This window comes from Pantherophis guttatus, chromosome 1 (genome assembly GCF_059756535.1).
Source record: "Pantherophis guttatus breed Tessera chromosome 1, ASM5975653v1, whole genome shotgun sequence".
Taxonomy (NCBI): Eukaryota; Metazoa; Chordata; class Lepidosauria; order Squamata; family Colubridae; genus Pantherophis; species Pantherophis guttatus.
This window is the reverse complement of record NC_142063.1, coordinates 53,451,563-53,475,599: the sequence shown is the minus strand read 5'-3', so window position 1 is coordinate 53,475,599 and position 24,037 is coordinate 53,451,563. Positions and strand designations below refer to the sequence as shown.

Below are 24,037 nucleotides of genomic sequence, written 5' to 3'. Positions count from 1 at the left end.
CCCCTCTGTTTCTATGGCACTTCTATGGAGGGGAGAAGAGAGGAGAGGAGGGGACGGAAGGAAGCTCGGCCGGTGACGGAAGTCGGGAGGCGGCGCGGTACCGGCGCTTCTAGTAGCTTCCAGAGAGGCGAGGAGCAGGCGGCGCTCGGCTTGGACGGGAGCGAAGGCGGCGGTGGCGGGAGCTGCTTCTTCGGGGCGCCGATGGCCAAGTGGGGAGAAGGGGACCCGCGCTGGATCGTGGAGCAGCGCGCCGATGCAACCAACGTCAATAACTGGCACTGGTGGGTGAGAGACGGGGAGAGGACGCTGCGGGGCAGCCCGAAAGGGGCGGCTGCTTTCAGTCTCGGGCGCTGCTGCTGGTGCTGCCGTCGCCGCCTTGAGCTCCTCCACGTTCCTTTCTGCTCCCTCGGCGTCCCTCCCTCCCTCTCCCCCCCCCCCCCGCCTGGCGTTTTTCTCCGCAGGAGCCTTGGCCGGGATCCGCGGGGACTCCTTTCCCAAGGACGGGCGCGATTTGCATGGGCTTTTGACAGTTAACCAGAAAAGCGAGAAATCGGGGCGGAGGGGGGGGGAAAAAACCCACCTGGCCGGGGTATCTTTTTTTTTGCTGCCCTGAATTTCTCTTAGTCCAAAGCCAGAAATAAGCTTAACCCCCAAAGGTGCTTTTTTTTTTTTTTTCTCTTCAGGAGGCCAACTGGACTTTTCTTGTTTTTTTTCTTTGAAGATGTTTCGCTTCTCATCCAAGAAGCTTCTTCAGCTCGGGATGGTGGGGTCAAGTGGCCTCAAAGTTTCCCTAAAAAGGATGCAAATGAGCAGCTGTCTGCAAGGACTATAGTAAATCTTTCCATTCCCCACCATCCAGTCAAAGCTGAAGAAGCTCCTTGGATGAGAAGCAAAACGTCTTCAAAGAAAAAAAACAAGAAAAGTCCAGTTGGCTTCCTGAAAAAAAGCGTCTTTGGGGACAACTACGACCTGGATGACTGAGAATCTCCATAGACAGAAATAGGCTGGTTTCTCAGAAGCCTGGAAAGTTCTTTTAGTACAATTTACCTGCACAAGCCGGTAGGTTTTTCCTGACATAGAAAGAAGTGCTGTTTTCAGATATATCAAGCCGCTATATCAATCAAGGAGAGCGGGACTAGCTGTGTGCATGTACAGTATATGTCTGTGTTGGCTACTGTATTGGGCATACAGATGCAGGTGTGCACTAAGTCCATTTTTCCTGTCTCCGGGGCTCATTTACAGCATGAAATATCAGCAGTGCCAAAGATAAGTTGTGGCAGAAATTTTAATAGTTTAGGTTCTGCAAATGTATGCAGCATGCCTTGTCTGGGTTTTATTTTCATGTCATACGGTATTTTGTTATCCCTGACCTTTCAAAATCATTTAGGCTATTACAGGTAGTCCTCAATTTACAACCGTTTGTTGAGTGACTGTTCGAAATTACAACAGCACTGAAAAAAGTGACATGACCAGTTTTCACACTTATGACCGTTACAGCATCCCCATGATCATGTGATCCACTTTTGTGATGTTCTGAAAAGTAAAGTCAATGGGGAAGCCGGATTCATTCAACAACCGTGTTACTCATTTAACAAGTGCAGTGATTCACTTAATTAGTGGGGCAAGAAAGGTCGTAAAATGGCAAAACTCACTTAACAAACGTTTCGCTTAGCAACAGAAATTTGGGGCTCAATTGAGTTCATAAGTCAAGGACAACCTGTATTTTGACAGTTTTGCTCACTTACTAGCCAGAAATATAGTATTAAATGGATGGAGAGAAAGTATGCTTTCTATAGTTTTATCAGTTTTGTGTTATCTAGAGAAACAGTTTGAGAACAAGGAAAACATATTTGACATATTAATACGAAATTAATTACAAAATATAGAAAATGAAGAATTCTGTTTATGGCAAAAGCAGAAGACCAGTTCATTAAGGGATAGGCGCTTTGTATTTTTCTACCTTAGGACGTTTATGGATTTTTCTGTAAGAAAAGAATTTCCTTCCTAGATTATATTCATATAGTACAATATTCTGTGACCAGAAATTGCTGGGTTATACAAATCAAATTAATTTTATTGCAGATTAATCCATTGTTGATTGGACAATCTCCATAACTACGCAGAACCTCTTTGTACAATTATAGTCTATGTGCCAGGTTCCAGTAACAAAGAGAACAACTGTTATCATCATACTGTGTAAGTTTTGTCAAGAGCCACTTTTGGAGACAGAATATTGAATTATACGAATCTTGAATTAATTTTGATCTGGTTTAGGAAGGATATTCTTTTTTTGCCGAAAATAAAAATGTTTAAAAATTCTATAAATGTAGAATAGTTATTCACAATCAGTTGGCCTTGCACATTGATTTTCATGTCAGAAGTTCAGATTTTGATCTTTTCTTACAAGAGGTAGAAGCACCAAGCAAAACCTGACTGATCTTGGAAAAAGCTAGGCCATATTTATACTTGAAAGGTAGACCATAAAGAAATCTCATATGCATAGACTAAGCCCTAGAAAAAATCATTGGCAAATTCCTCATTGTTGCCAAGGAAACAACATTGCAGGTGTCCATGAGTCACTTAGAGTTAAGCTCAACTAAAGTGAGACTTTATGCTTACCTGCTCACATTGTAATCAAAATAATGACTATGCAAATTTGGCTCATTCAGGTATTCTTACTAATGGGAAAGGCTAAATCATGAAAAAGTTTACCTATAATAATATGCGAACCAAGAGTTCTGGCTTTTTCCCATTTTAGCAAGCAAGAGGCAAAATCTGTCATATTCCTTGGCTTTCAGTTCCTTCTTGTTTGAAGAAGACGGAATTGGTTTCCTGGTTTACAACATGCAATAAACTTCAGAAGAGGTTTCTGCAGTTTATTTAATGTGCCTACTAATAGAACAAAGACACATCTTTGAGCATAATGTACTATGAGAAAGAATTTTTGGAAAGCCCTTATTGTGACTTGCAGCACTTCCAACATGTAGTGAAAAATGAATTTTGAATAAGTTGGCAGATTCAGATAATCGTCTGATTATTGGCAAAAAACAAAATGTGCTATATTTTTTAAGGGTTGACATGCATTAGATTACTGGGTAAAAATGCTTTTTGTAATATAAAGCAACTATTATATTACACTATTAGGGACAGCAATAGTTATCAAAACAAGTTCAGTTCCATGCAAGCATGGCTATAGATGCTGGTTGCTTCTTGCCCCTGGGATAGCACATTAAATGCAGACTATAGTCCATCTTTGGATAACTAAAAACATGAGCACTATTAGTAGATCATGAGGGAATTGTAGTTATTAGACTGCGGGATACCTCAAAAGAGGAAAGAGCGAGACAACTTTATTAAATAAAGTTATAGCACAGGAAATAGTAAGGGGTCCTGTATCTTTTGAACCTAATTGCCAATTCAGTCCCAAGGAAAATGAGTGTAGAACCATTGAGGTTGTTAGCTGTTTTTTCCATTTTTTCCTGCCCCAATATTAAGTTGAGGAAGAAAGATAATGCAAGTGAACCAGTAGCAAAATTTGCAGAGGTGAACAAATTACAAACTCTTGGTACAATTCAGTGCAAAATACTCAACACCGCATGTTTAAGTAAATCCTACTTGAAGGATTTTATTATATATGAGCATAAATGCAAAGTGTGTGCTATTGCACTTTTTCATTTTTTTTCCCTCTTAGGACTGAAAGAGATGCATCTAACTGGTCATCAGAGAAGTTGAAAACACTTTTTCTGACTGTTAGAGTAGAGAATGCAGAGGGGACTTGTGAAGTGACAGAAGTGAGCAAATTAGATGGGGAAGCCTCGATCAACAATCGCAAAGGAAAACTGATTTTCTTCTATGAATGGAACATTAAATTGTCTTGGAAAGGTGAGTTACTATTTTATTTTTATACAAGAAGACAAATGTTGAATACTACCAGTAAATGATACCATGAAATCAGAATCTCTGAAGTGTTTTCAAAGAAATACAAATAGGATTGAAGCATTTATATTTCCATTTTTAGAACGCCAAAATTTGTCAAAATTTGTTGGGAAAATGACATTGAACCAAGGTTTTAATTTAAAATATTTCTCTTTTATAGGTACTTCAAAAACAGGTGTAATATATAAAGGTCATGTGGAGATTCCCAATCTTTCAGATGAAAATGATATGGATGACATTGAGGTAAACTTGATAGTTCTCAGAGCTATTTCATTGGAAAAGGAATTGCAGATCTCATTACTGTTGTTTTTGGAGGATTGTGGTTCCCCTTTATTTCTCTGCTTGATATATTCTCTCTCCCTCTCTCTGTCATAAAGAAGTATGCTTAAAAAAGGAAATATATTTTGTTCTGGACTCAGAACAACCCATTGCAGAAACAAAACTTAAAATGTTTAGCTTTGTTGTAGGTTTCAGCTAAAACAACATCTGGAGGGATGGAGGGATTCCAGATTGGTTGTACAGGCAAAGCTATGGATCACCTTCTTTGTCCCCTCAGCAACTCCCAGAATAGTTTATCCCTCCTCCTCAAACTTTCCTTTGCTTTTCTTTCTTTCCTTCAGCTACCACTATCAATATACTTGGCTTTTTTCTGTTCTTAATACCTTCTTTCTTAAAAACACATTGATCTGAACTATACCTGGAACAGAAGCATTTCACTCCGTGCAGAAGAAAACTTCGAAAACACACAATTTCTGTTTGGGCCCAGACCTCCTAAAGGAACAATCATTTGCATATAGTGGTTCATTTATGGAATATTTTACACACCCTTATTGCTTCTGATACACAAAGGCATAAACTATTTTGATAGTTTCTGAAGAAATGATTTTATGAAGCAGTATAATATGATACATATGGTAAAAGCAGACATGTTCTGTTGAAACAATATATCTTTTTTTCTGCTATTCTTAGATCAATGTTAGTCTTGCAAAAGATGAACCAGATACAAACCTCCTATACTTGATGAAGCAAGAAGGTGCAAAGCAGATCAGCAGTGCTATGGAAACTTACATCAGCACTCTTAAAACAGGTACAGATGGACCCAGAAGGGACAAAAGGGGCTTTATGCTGAACTGTTAGCTTTTAAAAGGAAAAGAAGAATGGCTATAGGAACGAAGTGGTCTTTATATTATATCATAAGAGAATTTGAGGTTATGTTCATAGAGCATCCCTTATAGCTTTTAGAAACTGAAAAAGTAAATAATTGGAAGTTGTGATCTCTGGATACAAAAGGTTGCCTATCCCAGTGAGACACAGTGTAATAGTCCCAATGGCTCTACAGCAGGGGTGGGTTCTACTTACCTTTACTACCGGTTTGCAATGGGGCCATGTGCACGCTTTTGCTTCGCTTGTGCGCGCGCTCTTCTGCACAAGCATTTTGATGACATTGGGGTCAGTGGGCGGGGCCTCCTGCCGGTTTTACTACCAAGTATAGAACCGGTGCGAACTGGGGGCAACCCACCACTGCTCTACAGATATTCCTAAATTGGCTTTCTGGAGATCAGGTTTGTGTGTATTTGTTTTTAAATTCTTGTATAGTAGTTTTCTGAACACCGGTTCTTAATACTTTTCAGAATTTACCCAAGGCATGATTCTGCCTACAGTAAATGGTGAACAGTCAGAGTCACAGAATCATCCTGTGCATAAAGCAGATAAACACAAGGTAAGCTTTAGAGTATCCTGTTTGAAATCATAGGTGTTTAGAAAGTCTAAGCAAAATTGTTTTAAAGGATTCTTTTCTTAGTGCCTTTTCTTAAATGGCACTCAAAAGACAGAGGATTTCTTTACATTACAAATTAAATAGTGTAGTATAAGGTTATCCTGAGCTTTATAGATTGCATTCTGGAATATATATTCTGCATATTCTGTGATATGAATTATTCAAATTATGTAGCCAATGCAAAAGGTGGACTGTTTTGTATACTATCATATATAGCTTGCTATCAGGGACTGGTGGGTTCCAGCCAGAAGCAAGATTAGTTGCAAGTAATGCAGCAATTATTTTTATCTGGAGAAATTTTGGGATGGCTGTAGCTCAGAAGCGACTAAGGGGCATTTTAATTGTGTGATGTGTGATACTGTTTTAGATTAATGAACAAGTTGCTGGCAACAGTTCTGCATCTAAATCAGTTGGAGTTAAGATTCCTACCTGCAAGATAAAGTTGAAGGATATTTTTCTGACATCCCCGGAGGATCTCTATAGAGTATTCATTACCCAGGAGGTAGGTTAATACTGAACTTTCTGCAGATGTTTTGTACCATTTCTTGCCCAATATATAGGCTTTTAAGTTTGGTTGGCCATCAATGTCCTTCCCCTTCTCGGGTATCCTACTTATTGTTACAGTCAGAGAGCAGTGGCCAACTTGTTATAGCAGAAATGCCTCCAGAATTCCAAGGAAAAGAATCAGCATTATATTGTCTCAGAATTGAAAGGTCCTGATTTTAAGCATCCTTTCCCTGATTTGAAAATAGCATGAGAAATATGAGGAGCTACTATTTCTTCATCCATGAAACTGCTCTAATCTTTAAAAGAGACAGTAGATGAGTCCTTACCTGAAAGCTAGAAAAATCTAATAATAGACTGGATTTTATTTTCGTAGATGGTGCAAGCTTTTACTCACTCAGCTGCTGTTGTGGAGGCTGACAAAGGAGGAAAATTCCAACTGTTAAATGGGAGCGTCACTGGCGAGTTCATTGAACTAGTAAGTTCACTAGTAATAATGAGTCCTTTGTATGTTATTTGGAAGTTGGACAGTGCCTTTCCTTTGGACAATTATTTCCCTGCCCACATGATCTCACCAAGTGTGTAAATTGTATGAATAAGGGCTAGTGCACCTATGTCAAATAATTAGGTAACAGTAAAGATTCCCCTGTCCAGTTGTGTCTAACTCTAGGACACGGTGCTCATCTCTGTTTCTTGGCTGAGGGAGCCAGCCTTATCCAAAGACATTTTCCGTGCTCATGTGGCCAGGATGGAATGCTGATACCCTCCCACCAAAGTGGTACCTATTAATCTACTTGCATTTGCATACTTTCGAACTGCTAGATGGGCAGGAGCTGGTCAAAGTAACGGGAGGTCACACTTGCACAGAACTTGAATCTTGAACCCAGGCCTGTCAGCTCTCCAGCTGACAAGCTCAGTGCTTTTAATCGCTGAGCCATCGTGTCCCTTGTTAAATAATTAGCATATCATAATTGAAATATTGTATTTGACAGCCTAAAAAAAGACTGCAAGATAAGCTGTAAGCAAGGTGGAGAAAGTGGGAAGGAGAATCAACAATATTTTACAATCTCTGAGAAATTTAATACATTCATATTTGTGAGAGATAGGGAATTGAATTCCATTCACTCTTTACTAAGAAAATGAGAGGTGAATTCAGAGAAACATAAGGAAAGCAAGTAATTTTGAGAAGAGATTAATGGGGCAGAGAAAAGGTTTTGCCAGATGGCTTTCTTTCTGACTTGAATGAAGAGTTGCAAAGAAGTTAATTGCCAGTTCTGGCTTCTCCGAAAAGATTAAATGAAAAATTATGGCTCAGAGACATTCTGATGCAGCTGTCCTTCTGCTTAGCCTTTTCAGGGTTTTCTTTTCAGGGGTCCAACTATCTTTGCCCACCCTTAGAGCCATGTAACTGTCACTTGCTTTAAAATTTTATTCCCTAATGCTACTATAGCTGAGGAGGAGATTCTCTGGAGCCACCCCAACTCTTGGGGCTCTTTATTGGCCACCTAAACCTACCCACCTGCCTCCTGCTGTGAACTTTATTATAAAAGCGAAAGGCTTGTTGCAAACCATGGCTTGGCCTTATTTCTAGAGCAGCGAGGCTCTGCAAACATTGGTAAATCAGGGAAGTTTATGGAAGAAGATAGCAATTAAGGAGCAGCTTGTTTTGATCATATAAACCATGTTCACATTGGTACCAGGCTGTGCCTTTGGGAAAATAAACCATGGTAGTTTTATCTCAGGCTTCAAAATCCTGAGAACATTTGGGAACATGAACAAAATGGGAAAAGTGTGTTTGTTTTTCCAGATTGAGTAAGAGAAAAGTCATTGTCAGGTAAATTCAGTGGGTTGCAGCAAGATTTAGATGTCCTTGATTTCAGTAGAGACAAAGCCTCATGTGCTTTTATTAAGCAGTGCAAAGGAAGAGGTTTCAACTCAGGTGCAGCTTTACTTTGCTGAGCAAACTGAGAGTGATGCTTTTCCTTTTCTAAGGGAAATGCTCTGCTTTAGCACTGCATGTGCCCAGCAATTCAACACTTCAGAGACACTTTATAGCAGGACCAGATATTTGACTTTTACCTAGGTAACACAGGCTTTCCGATGAAGTCTTTCCCCTTTGGGATATTCACATGAATATTTCCTTGGTAAATAAATTCTCTTTCTTTTTTAGGTTTCTGCAAAGCAGATTGCTATGAAATGGAGATTTAAGTCCTGGCCAGAGGGTAAGTTATTTGGCTGCAAATATCAAAGCAAAAGATGTCTAAGTGGAGATGGTGGGATGCAGATAAAGTTATTCTGAATGCAGATAGCAAAAAAAAAAAAAAAAAAAAACCTGCCTTCCTCATGGGGCTTGGCTTAGATAAATGCTCTGTTCCATTCCTTAAGGAACCTTTCTGGAGGTAGACTTCTACAACTGTGTCACCAAATCAGTGTATGGTTAGTTTTTATGTATTTCCCATGATGATGCTACATGACTGATTGTGGAATTTATTTGGCTCTCTTAGGACACTTTGCAACTATCATATTGACCTTCGTCGACAAGGGTGATGAAACGGAAGTCTGCCTAGAAGGGAAGGGCATCCCGGCCAGTGAAGAAGAGAGAACAAAAGAGGGCTGGCAACGTTATTATTTTGAGGGTATTAAACAGACGTTCGGCTATGGAGCCCGATTGTTTTAATGCTGGCTACTGCGGAGTCTCTGCCCAAAGATTCTGCCATGTGAACTGATTCACTTCTTGTCTGTTCTTTCTTATCCTCTGTTTCACTATTGTGACAAGCAGGATGGCCCCGAAGGCCACTGAGCAGCACCAATTCCGACCCTTCCCTGCCTGTGCAGGTCTCCTAATTCATGGGTTTCAAAGGTGGATTCTCATAAATGTACATATACCTTGTATTGCTAAATAAACATAACTTAAAGAAGATGTACCAGCTCTCTTACCTGAGTAAAGAAATCAAAAGAGCTTTTAAGCAAAGGGCAGAAGAGTTCCGACTCTTCATGGATAGAGATCTTAATTCAATTAATTCAATCCTCAAATGTGAGGATTTAACTAATGGGAACATAAGCATTATATTTAAGACATATCATTATGTAAGGACAACTTTTTATTTTTACTTTTCAAAAATTGCTGCACTGCTACTAGCAAATCAGTTAACGGCAAAAGTATTCTAAACTCTGTTGCTGAAATTTCATGCCTAGCAGTTGATCTGCTCTCATAACCATGTTATCATTCAATCGGCCTATTCTCTGAGAGTGGACCTTTGTAATGGAAAACAGCACTTCCCCAAAAAAATTCCATGTAGCACTTTCAAAAATCAGTACTGTAAAATGAAGGTGTACAATGTGCATAATAGCATTTCAAGTATGCTGTAATCCAGAACAAAGACTGTATAAATCAGAAGAGAGAGCACATCTGCCTAAAACCAGCATTCAATTGTAAAGTTTGGTACCTTAAATCGTTAGCTTTGAGAGTACAATTTTATTCTAAGAGATTTTCAGAAGCAAATTTCATTTTCTTTCTTCAGAATATATTTCAACATTACAAAGAGACAAATAAACAGATCATAGTACATTAATTATACCCATAGACCTGAGGTTCTTTCAGGAAAATTGAGTTCTTGCTTGTAGGTGGGGCTAGTAGTAGTTGTACCTATAGAATTTGTGTTTAAAAGTTGATTAGAGATTAGAAAGGAAAAAGGGAAAAAGTAATATTGCTATTTGGTCTCTTCTTGCACTCTCTCTGGTAGATATATCCCAAGAAAATGCAAACTTAGCTTTTCTTTTGATCTCATTTGTTTACTTGTGAGGCATGTTTGATCCTAAATTTAAGAAGAAATTTACACATGATTTTTATAACCTAATATAGCCAAACACTGATAAGGAAAGTATGCGTCATTTAAAAGTAAGCTGTTGCTTTTGAATTTTCATGCAACATGTCTTGTTACTCCAAAGTGCCTCATTATTTCTCTATTAATCTTTCTGTTTTGATTTTGAAAATGATTGTTTGATTTTTATAAAGTGTTGGTCCTGATAGAAAACAGCAGTTGGCCTCAGTTTTAAGTTTTCAGACGACCACATGATGGCAGCAAGGCCTACTATACTAGAGCTTGAGTTTATAATAATGTGTGTTTAATACTGTCAGCTTCTTGAAACAGCTGCAGTGGGTCTAGTTTTGCTTATGTTCTTACATTTTGGAAGAACAAATCAGTGGTCTAAAAAAGGAGAGCGCAGGGTTTTAGAAGTTCAAAATCACTATCTGGAAAATGAATTTGCAGCCATTAGGTAGACACCTCATCTGCACTTCTGCTGCCAGTTTCCCAGATATACTGTAAATCCAATGTATATGAATAATAAGACAGATGGCTTTGTGAGATATACATAATTACTGCAGTGGATTCATATGAAGACTCTTGTAGTTAAAGTCTTACTACTGAGACTGCAATGTCTAAACCTACTTCTCTGAAGTATGTTTAACAGAGAAAATTTTTTTTCCCAGAGTGTATTAAGTTTTATATTATACTGGTCTAATTATTCCAGGCATCCTGAAATGGGGGATTTTACACCTCAAAGTAATGTATATGCTCCAAGGTTAGTAGTTGCTGAGAATTTTTTTGTTGGAAAAAAAAGAATTTAACTTTATAACATACATCCAGAACAGGAATTAATTATCTGGAGTTGGGGATAATTTGTGAGGGATGCTATGTAAAACCAAGGAGAAATGTGCTATCTCTAATACTTGCTTAAAATGAGCAAGACTTGTTCATAAATGTACATACATTTAAAGTATTAAGACAGGATGACAAGAAGTTCTCCAATCAATTTCACCCTTGTCACCTCCTAAAGTGATGAAAGAATTTGTACAAACCTCAGTCAAACAACTTGCAGTCAGGTTTGGACAAGAAATAACCCACCAATTAAAATAGACAACATTTTCATTATACTTTTGATTTTATCTACTTTACTGTACAATTAGTCATCATTAGTTTTCCTTTTCCCATCCAACAAAATCTTTTTAATTTTGTATTGTTAGATATTGAAAATAAGACAATATTGATGTTTGCTAGTCCATATACTTCTATAATCTGCCCCACCCAGTGTTGCTGGGATTGGTGAATTATTTTGACAGAAGGGAAGACATGATAGGTTGGTTTAGTCATCTCTAAACTCCCTTAGGGCAGCTCCTTGCCTTAACTTTGTGTCTGGTGTGTGCTTGCTCAAGCATAGTAGGAGTGCAGGCAATACTCCCAAGCTTTGCTTCCTGCATTGCTTGATTAGGTTTAAAAATGTTTTGCAACCACTGGGGAGGAGTTGCTGCTCAGAGTTTTAAGAAGCCTGTGTTAAATTTGTCCTTACAGAGGTTTTGCTGAATTTGGAGACAAAAGTCGATCTTGAAAAAATATAGAAAAGCTAACAGCCTGTAAGACTTGGTAAATAAAGTGTCCTAGAAACCCATCATGTCACTTGAGAATATTTTAAGCCACTTTATTTCTGTATAGCCAATGAGGCACCCTGTGGGATCATAAAGCAAATGCTGTGGTCTGCTGTATTTGTAGATACAGAATGCAAAAACTACAAAGAAAGTCTACTCTCCAGGCAGTAAATGGGGAAGGGTGGTAGTGGTTTGCTCCCTCTGAAAAAGGTGGGGCAGCATTTATTGCCCTGACAATTCAACTAATCCTCCCTGTTATTTGGCCAGTTTGGAGCTTCCAGAAGGAATATAGCAGTCAATATTAGGTTCTTGAAAAGGCCAGAAAGCTGTTAGATTCCTTTACTCAAATTTCTGAGGTAAAGGCACAGATTGGGATGGGGTGATCTGAAGTCTGTCTTAGGAAACAAATTCCAAACTTGGGAAATTAATTCTGTTCTGAATACAGCAGTGCTGTCTTTCATTCTGATTTTCTAAAGATGAATAAGCAGGTGGAAAGAAAACAGAACCTGCAAGTCTCTTCAATCCACAAAGATGTTTGGAGGCAGCTGCCATTGAGTCAATTTGCTAGCAAAATCAGAGCAGGTGAATCAACAAGTTTTCCTTAACCCACAAAGAAGTTAACAGCAGCTCTAATGTGCACCCCAAAGCAACCATAGTTTTTATGCAAGGCTGTAATTATGACTTGTTCCCCCCCCCATGCAATGTGTAAACCCTGTCATTGCCTTTTCTGTAGTGACTAAAATTTCTTGCTATCAATTTGTCTTTTTAACTTTGCTTATTCAGTGTCTCTCTGATCTCCAACTTCACTGGTGTACATGGTAGAGCTGTATCAAATTCCTAAGGTAGAAATACGGATGGCAATACTGCATTTCTTTACATTGATACCACAATATGGTTTGGGTGTTCCATTGACTCATTTCTTTTGGATTTATTTTTTGTACCAATGACACAACAAGGGCAAGACTGCTGTAGAAAGATAACAGGAGGGGATGAGGGATAGCTATAAGATTTGGAGCTTTTAACCATCAACTAGAAAGAAACTTAACAGCCTGGAAAAAGTCCCGTTACAGCCTTTCTGCAAAGGCTTTTAGCTACATAATATACAGTAAATCAACTGAAAGCCATTAGCGCATGCTCTCTTGAGAAACGCCTGGTTTATAGACAAGATTTGGCTTTCTTTTTGGGTCTGTCATCAAACTTTTCAATAGCACCTTGTTTAAATGCACACCCTCTCCTAAGCAGCTGGATCTTGCTTTGTAGTCTTATAGAGAACTTTGAAATCTGATGCTGGCTACATTTAGATGCTGGCTCACACTCTTTACTTGGTCCCAATCGGGAGTGCTTTGCATTCTTACTGAAGGCGCCCTGTGGGGCTGAATGACCCTCATTGACAGACTAAGCTTGGCTCAGCTTCAAATGCTTGTCCTTGTGCACGGCTGCAGTCTAGAGAGAAACTGGTGACGAGAAACTGAGTGTGGCTTTCACACAAGCCTGCAGAAAAAGGCCAGCTGGATTTCTGTAGCAAAAAGACTTTCCTAATACAAACTGTTTCCAGCTAATAAAAGCCATTGGCAGTGCTCCATACATACACAGAGACATCTATATTTCTTTTATTGGCTTCTTAACATATCATAACCATAAAACGTGCTAAGAAAAGGGACCATATGTGTCCATCTTTGATGATGGATATTATAAAGACTATGTCGATTGTCCATCTCTGGTCCTGGGGGGGGAGAAATTGTCCCCCTCAGAACGGGCTCGCAATCTGGGTGTCCTTCTAGACTCACAGCTAAGATTAGAGCAACATCTGACAGCTGTGGTTAGGGGGACTTTTGCACAGGTTCGCCTGGTGCACCAACTGCAACCCTACTTAGATCAGGAGGCTCTCCTCACAGTCACTCATGCCCTTGTCACCTCACGGTTGGATTATTGCAACGCGCTCTACATGGGGCTACCCTTGAAAAGTGTTCGGAGATTACAGTTGGTCCAGAATGCAGCCGCGCTATTGTGGATGCACCTAGATACACCCACATTACACCAATTCTCTGCGAGCTGCACTGGCTCCCTATCGGTCTCCAGACACAATTCAAGGTGTTGGTTATTACCTTTAAAGCCCTACATGGTTTAGGGCCAGGCTATCTTCGAGACCGCCTTCTACCGCATAGCTCCCAACGACTGGTAAGATCCCAGAGTTGGTCTCCTCCGGGTCCCGTCAGCTAAACAATGTCGGCTGGCGGGCGCGCGGGGGAGGGCCTTCTCTGTGGCTGCCCCGACTCTCTGGAACCAATTACCTCCTGCGGTCTGGACCGCCCCCACCCTATTGGCCTTCCGGAAAGCAGTGAAGACCTGGCTTTTCTGGCAGGCCTGGGGCTGTTGATCTCGCTGCTGCAATCTTGCGAGATCCGGCCATGAATGGAGTGTATGGGTTTTTAATGTTTTTTTAAAACAACTTTTATGGTATATTGTTCGCATTATTTTTTGTTGTAAGACGCCCAGAGTCCCCAGGGAGTTGGGCGGCATAGAAATGCAACAAATAAATAAATAAATAAAAGATACAATTCAGAGGCTCGCTGTTGTCCAACACAACTGTAGAACAGTAGACTGACTGGGAATACTAGTTGATAACAGTATCGTGATCTCTATAAATCAGGGGTATCAAACTCACATCATCACAGCGGCGTCATGTGACGTATCGGGACTTTTTTGCCATTCGCTAAACTGGGCGTGGCCAAAGCATGATGCATCTGGCCTGCGGGTCGTGAGTTTGATAGCTCTGCTATAAATTATAAAACCAGGGTGGGAAACCTTAGAACATATATATTATTCTTGGGCACCCTGAAGCTCACCAACATCCCTTAAAAAGAGTGAAAATTTCATCCGTGTCATAGTTCCACCAGTCTTTAATCTCCTCCCTTCCCAAAGTATTTAAAAAGTGCCATTTCTGATTGTCCATAATTATGCCAGAGAATTTCCAGTTTCCAGTCTAGAATTGATTAACATTCTTCATTTTCAAGTGCAGAATAATGAGGCAGAAGCATACAGAGTGTAACCACAGAGTTTATTTCTAACAGAAGAACCTGAAATCTTGCTTCCCTTTTGGCATTTCATACAAACATCCTCTGAGATCAAAGTCCCATTCAGCGTCCTGAATATCTCCATTCCTTAAAATATTAAGTATTACAAACAATAGATATAATTACAAGAGAAAATCTGGGAACAGACTGTCCCATAATTTTCATTCTACTGAACTGAAGTAGAGAATTAGAATAAGATGCCATACTATGGTTTTTGGATTATGACTCCCATCAACTCAAATGGAGGTTTTAATCCAGTAAACAGAGATTGTGGATGATTGTAATTCAGAAGGATCTTGAGGACTACTGATTTCTCATCCTGCCATTGACAGACTATATCTAAAACACTCATTTCTCCATCAGAGAAAAAAATTATTAAGAAAAGTTCAGGAAAAAATGACTGATCTAAGCTAAAACAGATGCTTTAATTTTTGAAAGGAAACACTGGGGTGTCCCTTTGAGATTCACTCATTAAAATTAAAATGCAGACAGGAGAGCAAACAGTAACACATTCTGGATTCTTAATAACCATGTTAATAAGATTCAGTTCCCTAAAGATGCAGCATTTGGCGATGTATTCTCTCTTTCAAAATCAACTGACCAAGCAACATAACAACCAAATAATGTTGTTCACAAACACATGCAATTTGAAATAAAGTGCTTTTATCTATAGTCAGATAAAGATTTTCTCATAAATGCTATTAAACCTTTATTCAAAAGTATATTGAAATAACCAATAAAATTATGAAGGAACAATATACATACAATACTTTAAAAAATTGCTTAAATAGAAATGCACAGAATCTTAATTACCTGGTATAAAAATAAAATTCATCCCTTATCATTTTCTTGACCAAATGAAATTGTAAAGCTTTCCCAGAGTGTAAGGTGCTTTTAATACCAGCAACATTGGATATACTACTAGAAGTAGACAGCTCCAACTCCTTCCAGGCAGTTGTGATTCAGATTCCCACCCTTGTTGACAAGTTGTGAATTTCCTCATTGGACCTGGACTCCAGGCAACCCTGTGCCTCACAGGCAAGCATTGTTGGTAACGGATCTTTATGCCAGGATGGGATACTGAGTTTTAGTAAGCAAATGGGCTTATTAATTTAAAGGGTGTACATAGCTTCCTTGAAAAAAATAAAACTAGGGATAAAGTTCTGACCAAGAAGAAAGGAAGTTAAGAAAAATCATAAAAATGTATGGAGAATTATATTTGTTTAGGTCAATCCTAAAAGTATTCTGTCTGGATGTACTAAACAGCTCAATAAAGCTTCTGGTAGCCTAAAACTCTTTAGATTCATCCAATTCCTTTTTAATACCCCAAAAACCTGACAATCATCAGCCCATAGTGGATTATGTAGTTTAAATATAGGCTAACACCTATCCGCACCCAATTGCGGATTCCCTGTCAATTTTCTTGTTTTTGGTTCATCCTTAGATGAAGCAGTGGTGGCATCTCCCTTCTTTGGCATCCAGGGACCAATGCAAGGTGGGTCAAATCTTACTTAGTGGCACCTCTTGTGTGAATTCAGGTAATAAGTAGCAAAGATTAGTGCCACTTAACGCCCATTCCAGGCAGCCGAGGGCATGCCTCACTACTGCCTCTCTAGCCAGCCTTGTCTACTGCTATTCTATTCCTAGAGAATTGGATACAACAGTGAGTAGAATTTAAGAAAGAAAAATCCCAGGTATTCAAAGAGGATGAACCAGGATAATAGTGAAACATCTTGGGAAACAGCCTGAAATAAGATTGTACATATAACCAATTCTTCCCTGCCCTGCCTAGGGAACTACTAGAGGATGGAAGAATCTGCAGGCAAGCATGTGTTGCCTAAAGGAAGAAAGTTTGAAAAGGAAAGAATTCCTAAGGAAAAGTGCTGCTTGTGATTCTTAGGTTTTTAATGTTTTCTATTCTACTCATGGTACAAGAAAATAAAGTGAAAGGAGGAAGGGAAGAAGTCCACAGATGATGAATGGAATCCTCTAGCCAGCCTCCCCTCTCCCCTGCCCATGTTTCCTGCTGCAGTACTATAATTACTTGCCTCCAGAAGTTGTGGATGGTCTACCACTAGAGGTTTGAAAGAAGAGATTGGACTGGCATTTGTCCAGAATGGTATAAGTTCTTCGGCTTGAACAGGGGGTTGATTAGATCTCCAAGGTCCCTTCCAACTCTGATGTTTTATATTAGGGGATGTCTTTCTGCAGGCTGAGTTGTGCAGGAGGTAGCAAAAGAAAACCAATAACTTTGACTCAACAGAGGCAATCAAGGAAGGATGGAGATCAGTCCTGTTAAGCTATTATATTTCTGCTGCCTTAGAGACAGTATAGGGCACTAACCCAGCAATGGAGAAAGGCCCTATATGTTATGGAAAGAAGTTGTGGAGGAAGACCAGAGCAATGGATGAAGGAACAATCACACAGATTATCTATTTGTTCTTTTTTATGCAGCATTTGTGGAGAGGAAATATGTTCAGTTTGCTTCTAAGAAACTATCAATATTTTAAAGGATATAGCAATAGCACTTAGACTTATATACCACTTCATAGTGCTTTACAGCACTTTCTGGGCGGTTTACAATGTCAGCATATTGCCCCCAACAATCTGGGTCTTCATTTTACTGACCTCAGAAGGATGGAAGGCTGAAACAATCTTGAGCCTATCAGGATAGAATTCCAGACTGCAGGCAGAGTTTGCCTGCAATACTAACCATTGCACCACCAGGGCTCGTCCATGATATGTCTTTTTTGAAAGTAAAGAAAAGAGGTCAGTTCTGGCTGAAAACTGACAGGCAGTTTTCCCAAATCCTATCATCTTTCTCCACCATTACCATGCGGACTGAATTGGATTGAGCATCTGGATGCAGTGGTATATCTCAGTTCTAACACTAGTCTACAGTGGCTGCTGCTTAAATGTAGCAAACCACTTTCTCAAACCTGACTACCATAAATACACTGGGAGTAATTTAAGCTCACACAAGTTCACACCGTAAACTTTTGCCATTTGCTTCTCTTATTCCTGTGCACACACGCACTATTTTATATGGTTGTGGGGGCCTCAGCAGATCACCAGGATATGTGAAAATAAAGAGAAATCCCATTTGTCATTGGAATCTGCTTTTGCATGATTTATTCATGAATGCTCAACTATTTCGTTTTTAAAAAACTGTAGCAGCTTTTTAATTGCATTTTTGTACATTATATCTATCTATCTTAAATAAGACAGTTCAGGCCATTTTCTTACTTATACCATCTTCAAGTTTCATCCAGAAATGATTGAGGTGTCATTTTTCACTATTATATCAGCATAACAGTAGTTATGCAACACTTTAAATGGTTAACAGAGATAGCATTAACAGCCACCTTCTGCATGGCAATACTGCAGCTTTGCCCCAGCTGGTTTCTGAAAGTTGGATAAACAGTCAAGATATGTCAGGTCATAGCCTTAAATGTGGCCCAACAAACCATGAGTTACTGCCTGAATCTGAGATTCACAAAGGACTGAGACTTATCCATAAGCAATTGCAACAGCTCAGAATTAGTTAATATATAGTGTTTCCCATCTTTTGCCAATGCAGAGGAACCTTCTAACTATGCCTATCCAAAGGGAATGCCACCAAAAAGGATAAAAGCCAGACTAGCAGATGGTTATGATCTAAAAGGCAATAAGAGTAACATCCACAAAAAGGATTGTAAGACAACCATCACATCTGGATATAGACATGGGTATGTTGTATAATCAGTTGCTTAGCAACCAGTATTTGTATTTTAGGTGATAAATCATTAATACCTCCTTTGGAATAGTAAGCCAAGCAGGTTATTTAAATAGTTTCCAGACCCTTCCTCAGCTTTTTTTCTCATTCAGACAAATTACAATGATCTCTTGTCTACAAGCTGGTCTCATTTTGATGTGACAAACATAAGGTCATTGTCAACAGGAAAAAGAGCATAAGTGATAGAAAATGCAGCAGCTAAGTGATCCTTACCATTTAAACACTAAGTCAACAAAAGGATGTGTGGAGCTGTGGATCAAGAATGATCTCCTTGATAAAATATATAGTTTGAACTTGGATGCTTTGAGCTTGAGCTTAGACTTCTATATGTCTCATTCTCAGATTTCTCTTCTTGCATATCAAGTTCCAGAAAAATAGCAGCATAATCTATTGCAGTATTTTTTAAAACACATTGTGTCATATGATGCTCTTGTTACTGTATTACTATTTTATATGTTGGAGAAGAAAACAGTGAAATCAAAAAAAGGAAAGATGAAGAAAACCCAGAAGATCCTAAAATGAAACAAAGTAAAACAGTTAGCAATTTTCAGTAAGGATTGAAGGAGTAATGACTTCAGAAATTAATCCAGCAGAATTGGGGGGAAATGGAATATAATGGGAAATGACAAGCAGAAACTTAATGAACCAACTGCTGACAACTTCTGAAACTTGGAGATGAATATTCAAACTAAAATATCACTGACCACTTCCACTGTTGTGGAAGCAAAAGACTGTTATTTGATTGGAGTCATGAAAAGAGCAAAAGGCTATCTATGGTCCACTAACTACTTGGTGGTAGCAAAAAAAAAAAATGACAATGAATTTGCAGATTTTTGTCAGATGGCATACACATACATCCTCCACTACAGCACTGAAATAACAGCACTTGGTTATCTTCTTGACAATTTGAAATACTGACATTTATTTTGCTGAACCAGGTTGATATGTTTATATTGTGTGGAGGAATTATTTGGTTTTAATTTTTAATTGAGTTTTATTTGCAAACAAGATACTGCAAGTTATATATTTCATGACATGCTTAGTTATGGGCACTAAGTAAATCTACTACTATTGCTACTTTTGAGAGATGCAGGTTTACATGCAATAACAAACCTATCTAGAACAAATAGAACAACAAATAGAACAGGGGCCTTATTTTCTCAGTGGGCCTGATGCTATCCCTTTGCCACAACAATTGCATATTTTGATGCAGCAAGTGTTCCAAAAATATTTTAAATTTTCTAATTGGAGATAAATACCCAATAATAATTAAGTAGCTACGGTAATAAGCAATGTTTCCCTGTCTCAATCAAGATTTGGGTTCAATTTTCACCCAACAATTCCACAGTTCCTTATTTGTACACTAGAGGTCATATGGCTACCATCCCATTCCAGCAACATGCAGATGGTTCATTAGCACCAGCTAAGTCTTTAAGGGGAAAAGGAGCTTTTGGTTTTTCCTAAAGTTCTATCCAGTTTCTGCAGCAAACAACAGTGAGGGCAACAGTGCAACAATAAAGCAACATTTAACAAGCAGTGACCTCAGGGGAGAAAAACAGCAGCAATCCAAGAAGCTGGCACGATAGGTACTGCAGAGAGCAAATTAGGGTACATATTAACATACATATAATGTGAACATCTACTGTGCAAGGGTGATATTCTGGGAGTGGATGAAACTTGCTAATTGGTACTAAATCTGAAATATTAAATTGTTTTTTTTTTAAAAGCATTGCTAGCAAATATATAGTAAAAATCACAATTTAGGAGAGAAAAAGTCATAATAAAGAGGGCTTTGTTGTCTGATATATTTGCATAATAAATTATGTCAAACAATTAATATAGGTGTTTTTTATAATTTATTTATACAAAATATTGGGTTTCTTTTAACTAAAGAAAGGTTCAAAATATGAATAACTTAGATGTTAAACTTCCAGCGACATCTTAATGGTTATCAAATATTCCTTTCCTCATCTTGCCTGCGTGAAAATAACTGCATTGCCTCAAAAGAAGACAAAATCTACTGAAATTTAAAAAAAAAAACAGAGTATCATTCAGAAATGTTTTTCTCTTCACAAGCTCAGAAACCAACAGATACTGTATGTAATTAATATTGCTTATCTCATCCATTTCTACCAAAAAAGGAGCCCTAAACTAGAAACTGTCATTGAAAACAATCTTAACTGGAGCAGAAGAGTCACTATGAAGTATAAACACCAAAAGCTATTACAGTATGGGAGGACAGTTGTAATCCAAAATACCCCCGTTAAATTAAGGTGCCTTTCCTTGCTTAGCCCTGTTATGCAAGCATCCCAACCTAATTTAAAATGGGATAGCTATAGAGACCTCCCTACTTAATCCTGCATGAAATTGAGTTGAGCTATAGAATGGCTCCAGGTTCTCCATTATAAAACTTATTATCAAATTCAGTTGTCACTGAACATGTCTCCTTAGGATTGGTTGTCTGCAAAGACTAAAGACATACATAAAACAGGTCAGGCCTGCTTATAGTCACTCCGCTTTTTAGTATTTACAACCAACAATTATTCCAAATAAGAAGAAAAGCCCAGCAGAGATTCTTACCCTAAAAGATACATGCTTATTCCCCAGTACAAATAAGCAATGTGCCCAACAGTGCAGTTTGTATGTTCTGATATCCCATCTGGCTTAGATGATGGGGATAGGTCATGAGTCAGACAAACACAGCTGTGTGTTCATGACAGGAATGTGCCTTGAGTTACTTGCATGTTTCTCTCACTTTCTGGATTGTTTTAATACTCTTGGGGGTTTTATTGCAGCTAGGGAATCTAGGTCTTTTTCTGTTTCATTTTCCCCTCCCCCCAAAAGGCTGGCTTCCTTCTTTCCACAAGCATATTTTTCTTCTCATAGGCCATTTTGGTTGGACTGACCTGGTAGATTTTGGAGATGCTTTTTCTCTGGCAGCTTATTTTCTGCACAGATTGTAGAAACATCACAATGTTGGGCAAGTGTGGTAGAGAGAAGCACTGCCAGCACAAAGGGTGGCAGCAGGAACAGGAGCCAGAACTGATAGTGATTATTTTGGAACAAATGCAGCTTGGGGTATTATCACTTTTCCTTTGCTTTTTTTTCCTCTCTTTCCTTTATACCTCATTTCTATCTGTCTTAAATTGGGGAAAAAGTTGTTGATGTCAGGAAGACCTCAGCAGTATGCCCTACTTGCAGTCATGAAAATGATTTGTTAACATAATTTCAGTTGCTGAGGCAACTGAAGCCAGTTTAAAGTATTCTGGCATGAAAGTAGTGTTTTCCCTATCATTGCAGCCCAAGTCTCTGCAGGCAGGCCTTCCAGGAGACATGGAGGAGGTTTTTGGAAGCTGGTGATCAGATGAGCTTCAGTTGGATTACCAACATACTTTAGTTCTTTCCTATCCGGTTGCTGGGTTTTATGACTGTGTGGCGCTTTCAGTTGTAGCTGTATGAGAGACCAGAAACCTCTCTTGGTACAATGGCTTATGGGATATCAGGCACTTTCAGGAGAAATTGGGTCAGGACTCTGTATGCAGAATGGTGACTTCTGCTGAGGTAGTGTTATCATATGCTGTTAGCAGCAGCAGTAAAGAGATTTGACTGGATTAGTAGCTGACAGGATTCAGTACAGAATGCGTAAGCATAGATACAGATTTTGCCAAGGACCATCTGCCCAGCACAATCACAAAGCTGTGCCAGCAGGAACATGTTGGTCTTGAAGTACAGTCTTCCCTTCCATCACCCTGAGAGGTGTTCAAGGGTATGGTGTAGGAAAGGTTTTCCTAATCTAATGTCTTGTAGAAAAGTTAAGAATACATTCCCAGTTTTTGTCCCAACAGATAGAAAATATGGAGAGATGTACATTTGGTAGGGAAAGCTGGACTAATGTTATATGTACTTTCTCAAGGCAGCTGGATTCTTTCATATATACCTGTAGCATAATTTGGAGGAGGGTTGGGGAGGGTGAGGATTACACAATCCAAAATGTTATCTATTCAGCTCTATAGAAACTGGATTCGGTTTGTTCCATCAACCTTGGATGCAGGTTAGCCTCATCTCCACTTAGCATGTTTCACTTCCATCCTGGAACTTGCATTCCTAACCTTCTAACATCTCCACCCCATCTTCCAGTTTTCCCTTAAATGTATGGAATGTAACATACCAAGATGGTGTATTCTGTTTTCTTTCTTAGGACTGTGCCAAAATTACATAAGAGTACATCCAGACTCTTCTCTCTACAAAGACTCTGACTAGTTTCCTTTTACCTAAATTCATAATTCAGGGATATTAATCTATTTCTGGACTTTCATTCACCATGAGTACCCATCAGATTTATGCAAAAGGAATTCACAACCTGCACTGTAAGACATGGCAAACATAATAGCAAATGAATCAAGATATCCTCTTAAAACCTTGGGCTTTTCCCTTGTCCCAAATCCCTCCAGACAAATTGCTAGGCTTCTAAAACACCCCTGAAAGTCAATCAACTTGGGATAACTTCTGAGTGTTGAGAAAAGTCAGAAAAGAAAGCAGAGGTTGTTATAGAGAAGTCAGGGCTGGAACCTCTGAGGAGATTGCTTAAGCTGCCATATAAACTTACCTTGTTACTAAGGTGATAAAAAAATAACATATAATTCTGAAGTTGCAGAGACCTTTGACATAAATATTGGGGCGAGGTTGAAGAAACAATACATGTTATGTTGTTGAGCCGGGGAGACAGAAAGGTGTCCTGATCTCCTCAGCCTCCTTTTGGTTGCTTTATTAATATTCTCTGGCCTCCTGCAGTTGAGAAAGGTATTCATCCTCTGGAGGGTTGACAGCACACTGCTGCCCATTATTGGGAGGCCGCACAGCATGGTATCGACTCCAGTCCCCTTTGCAGAGGATCCAAGGCAGCATGTCCACCTTGTAGTGTAACTCAGGAGAGAACTCTGTGCTTATGAGGTTGGGCGCTCCTGCTCCCTTGCCTCGGGTAATGAGCTTGGTGTTCTCATCATAGCAACAGTGTTGGGCACCTAGAGTGGTGCTGTCCAGGGACAGCATGGAACGCAAGCAGAAACGGGCTGTGGGTTTGTAGATGTCCAATCGCTCCTTTGGCCCGCTGGCATCCTGCCATCGAAAGTTCTTGCCTTTCTGCTCATCTTGCAAGTTTACAGCATTATAAACAGCTTCTAAAGGGTAAGAGCAGGGACAGTTGGGTAGGTCTGAAAGCACTTTGCTTAGGTATTTGTTGAGAAAATCGCTCTTGCAATTAAGCCATTTCTCACAACTATCCACATCTGGGAAAGGAAGGAAGAATCAAATCAACATAAGTCATTAGGAGATTATATTTTATGAACTGTGTCCTAATTCTAAGAAAGCAAATACTTTTTACTACAACTTCCATGATTCAGCTTAGCCTTTCCCATCATAATGACCTCCAAAGAAGTTGATAAATATGTTGCCTCCTGTGAGGGAGTTTATACTACTTAGAAATTATGGATTTTGTAACCTAACAAATATCAAAAGATGCTACATTGGGGAAGGGTGATTTTAAGCAT

At 39.1% G+C, this 24,037-nt stretch overlaps 2 protein-coding genes across 5 annotated transcripts in view; one reads left to right on the top strand and one right to left on the bottom strand.

The window, feature by feature from the left end:
- On the top strand, window positions 1-9,135 carry AHSA1 (activator of HSP90 ATPase activity 1). 2 transcript variants are annotated; one of them, XM_087873542.1, is made up of 10 exons: window positions 1-281; window positions 2,083-2,196; window positions 3,692-3,882; window positions 4,097-4,179; window positions 4,906-5,023; window positions 5,568-5,656; window positions 6,081-6,215; window positions 6,594-6,695; window positions 8,388-8,439; window positions 8,722-9,135. In XM_087873542.1, exons 4-10 carry the CDS (start codon window positions 4,165-4,167, stop codon window positions 8,892-8,894), a joined length of 684 nt encoding a protein of 227 aa, XP_087729668.1. In that variant the 5' UTR covers window positions 1-281; window positions 2,083-2,196; window positions 3,692-3,882; window positions 4,097-4,164; the 3' UTR covers window positions 8,895-9,135. The 2 variants fall into 2 exon arrangements, with proteins under 2 accessions (XP_087729668.1, XP_034274112.2); XM_034418221.3 differs by lacking the exon at window positions 2,083-2,196 and having other exon boundaries at window positions 9-281.
- Window positions 9,136-14,681: 5,546 nt separating this feature from the next.
- Window positions 14,682-24,037, bottom strand: part of ISM2 (isthmin 2) — a 29,123-nt gene continuing 19,767 nt past the window's right edge. For 2 of the 3 annotated variants that reach the window (XM_034418224.3, XM_034418225.3), the window contains exon 6: window positions 21,547-23,776. In XM_034418224.3, coding sequence (XP_034274115.3) covers window positions 23,259-23,776 — 518 coding nt within the window. In that variant the 3' untranslated portion in view covers window positions 21,547-23,258. Of the gene's footprint in view, window positions 19,005-21,546; window positions 23,777-24,037 lie in introns of those variants that run through there. The other variant, XR_004591489.3, reaches the window with a different exon arrangement.

Excerpts from the sequence above, each read along its gene's own strand:
- AHSA1 (XM_034418221.3), top strand. The coding sequence starts at position 25 with ATGGAGGGGAGAAGAGAGGAGAGGAGGGGACGGAAGGAAGCTCGGCCG. Across the intron at positions 6,216-6,593 it reads GAGTATTCATTACCCAGGAG|ATGGTGCAAGCTTTTACTCA; the intron begins GTAGGTTAATAC and ends TTATTTTCGTAG. Across the intron at positions 8,440-8,721 it reads ATTTAAGTCCTGGCCAGAGG|GACACTTTGCAACTATCATA; the intron begins GTAAGTTATTTG and ends TGGCTCTCTTAG.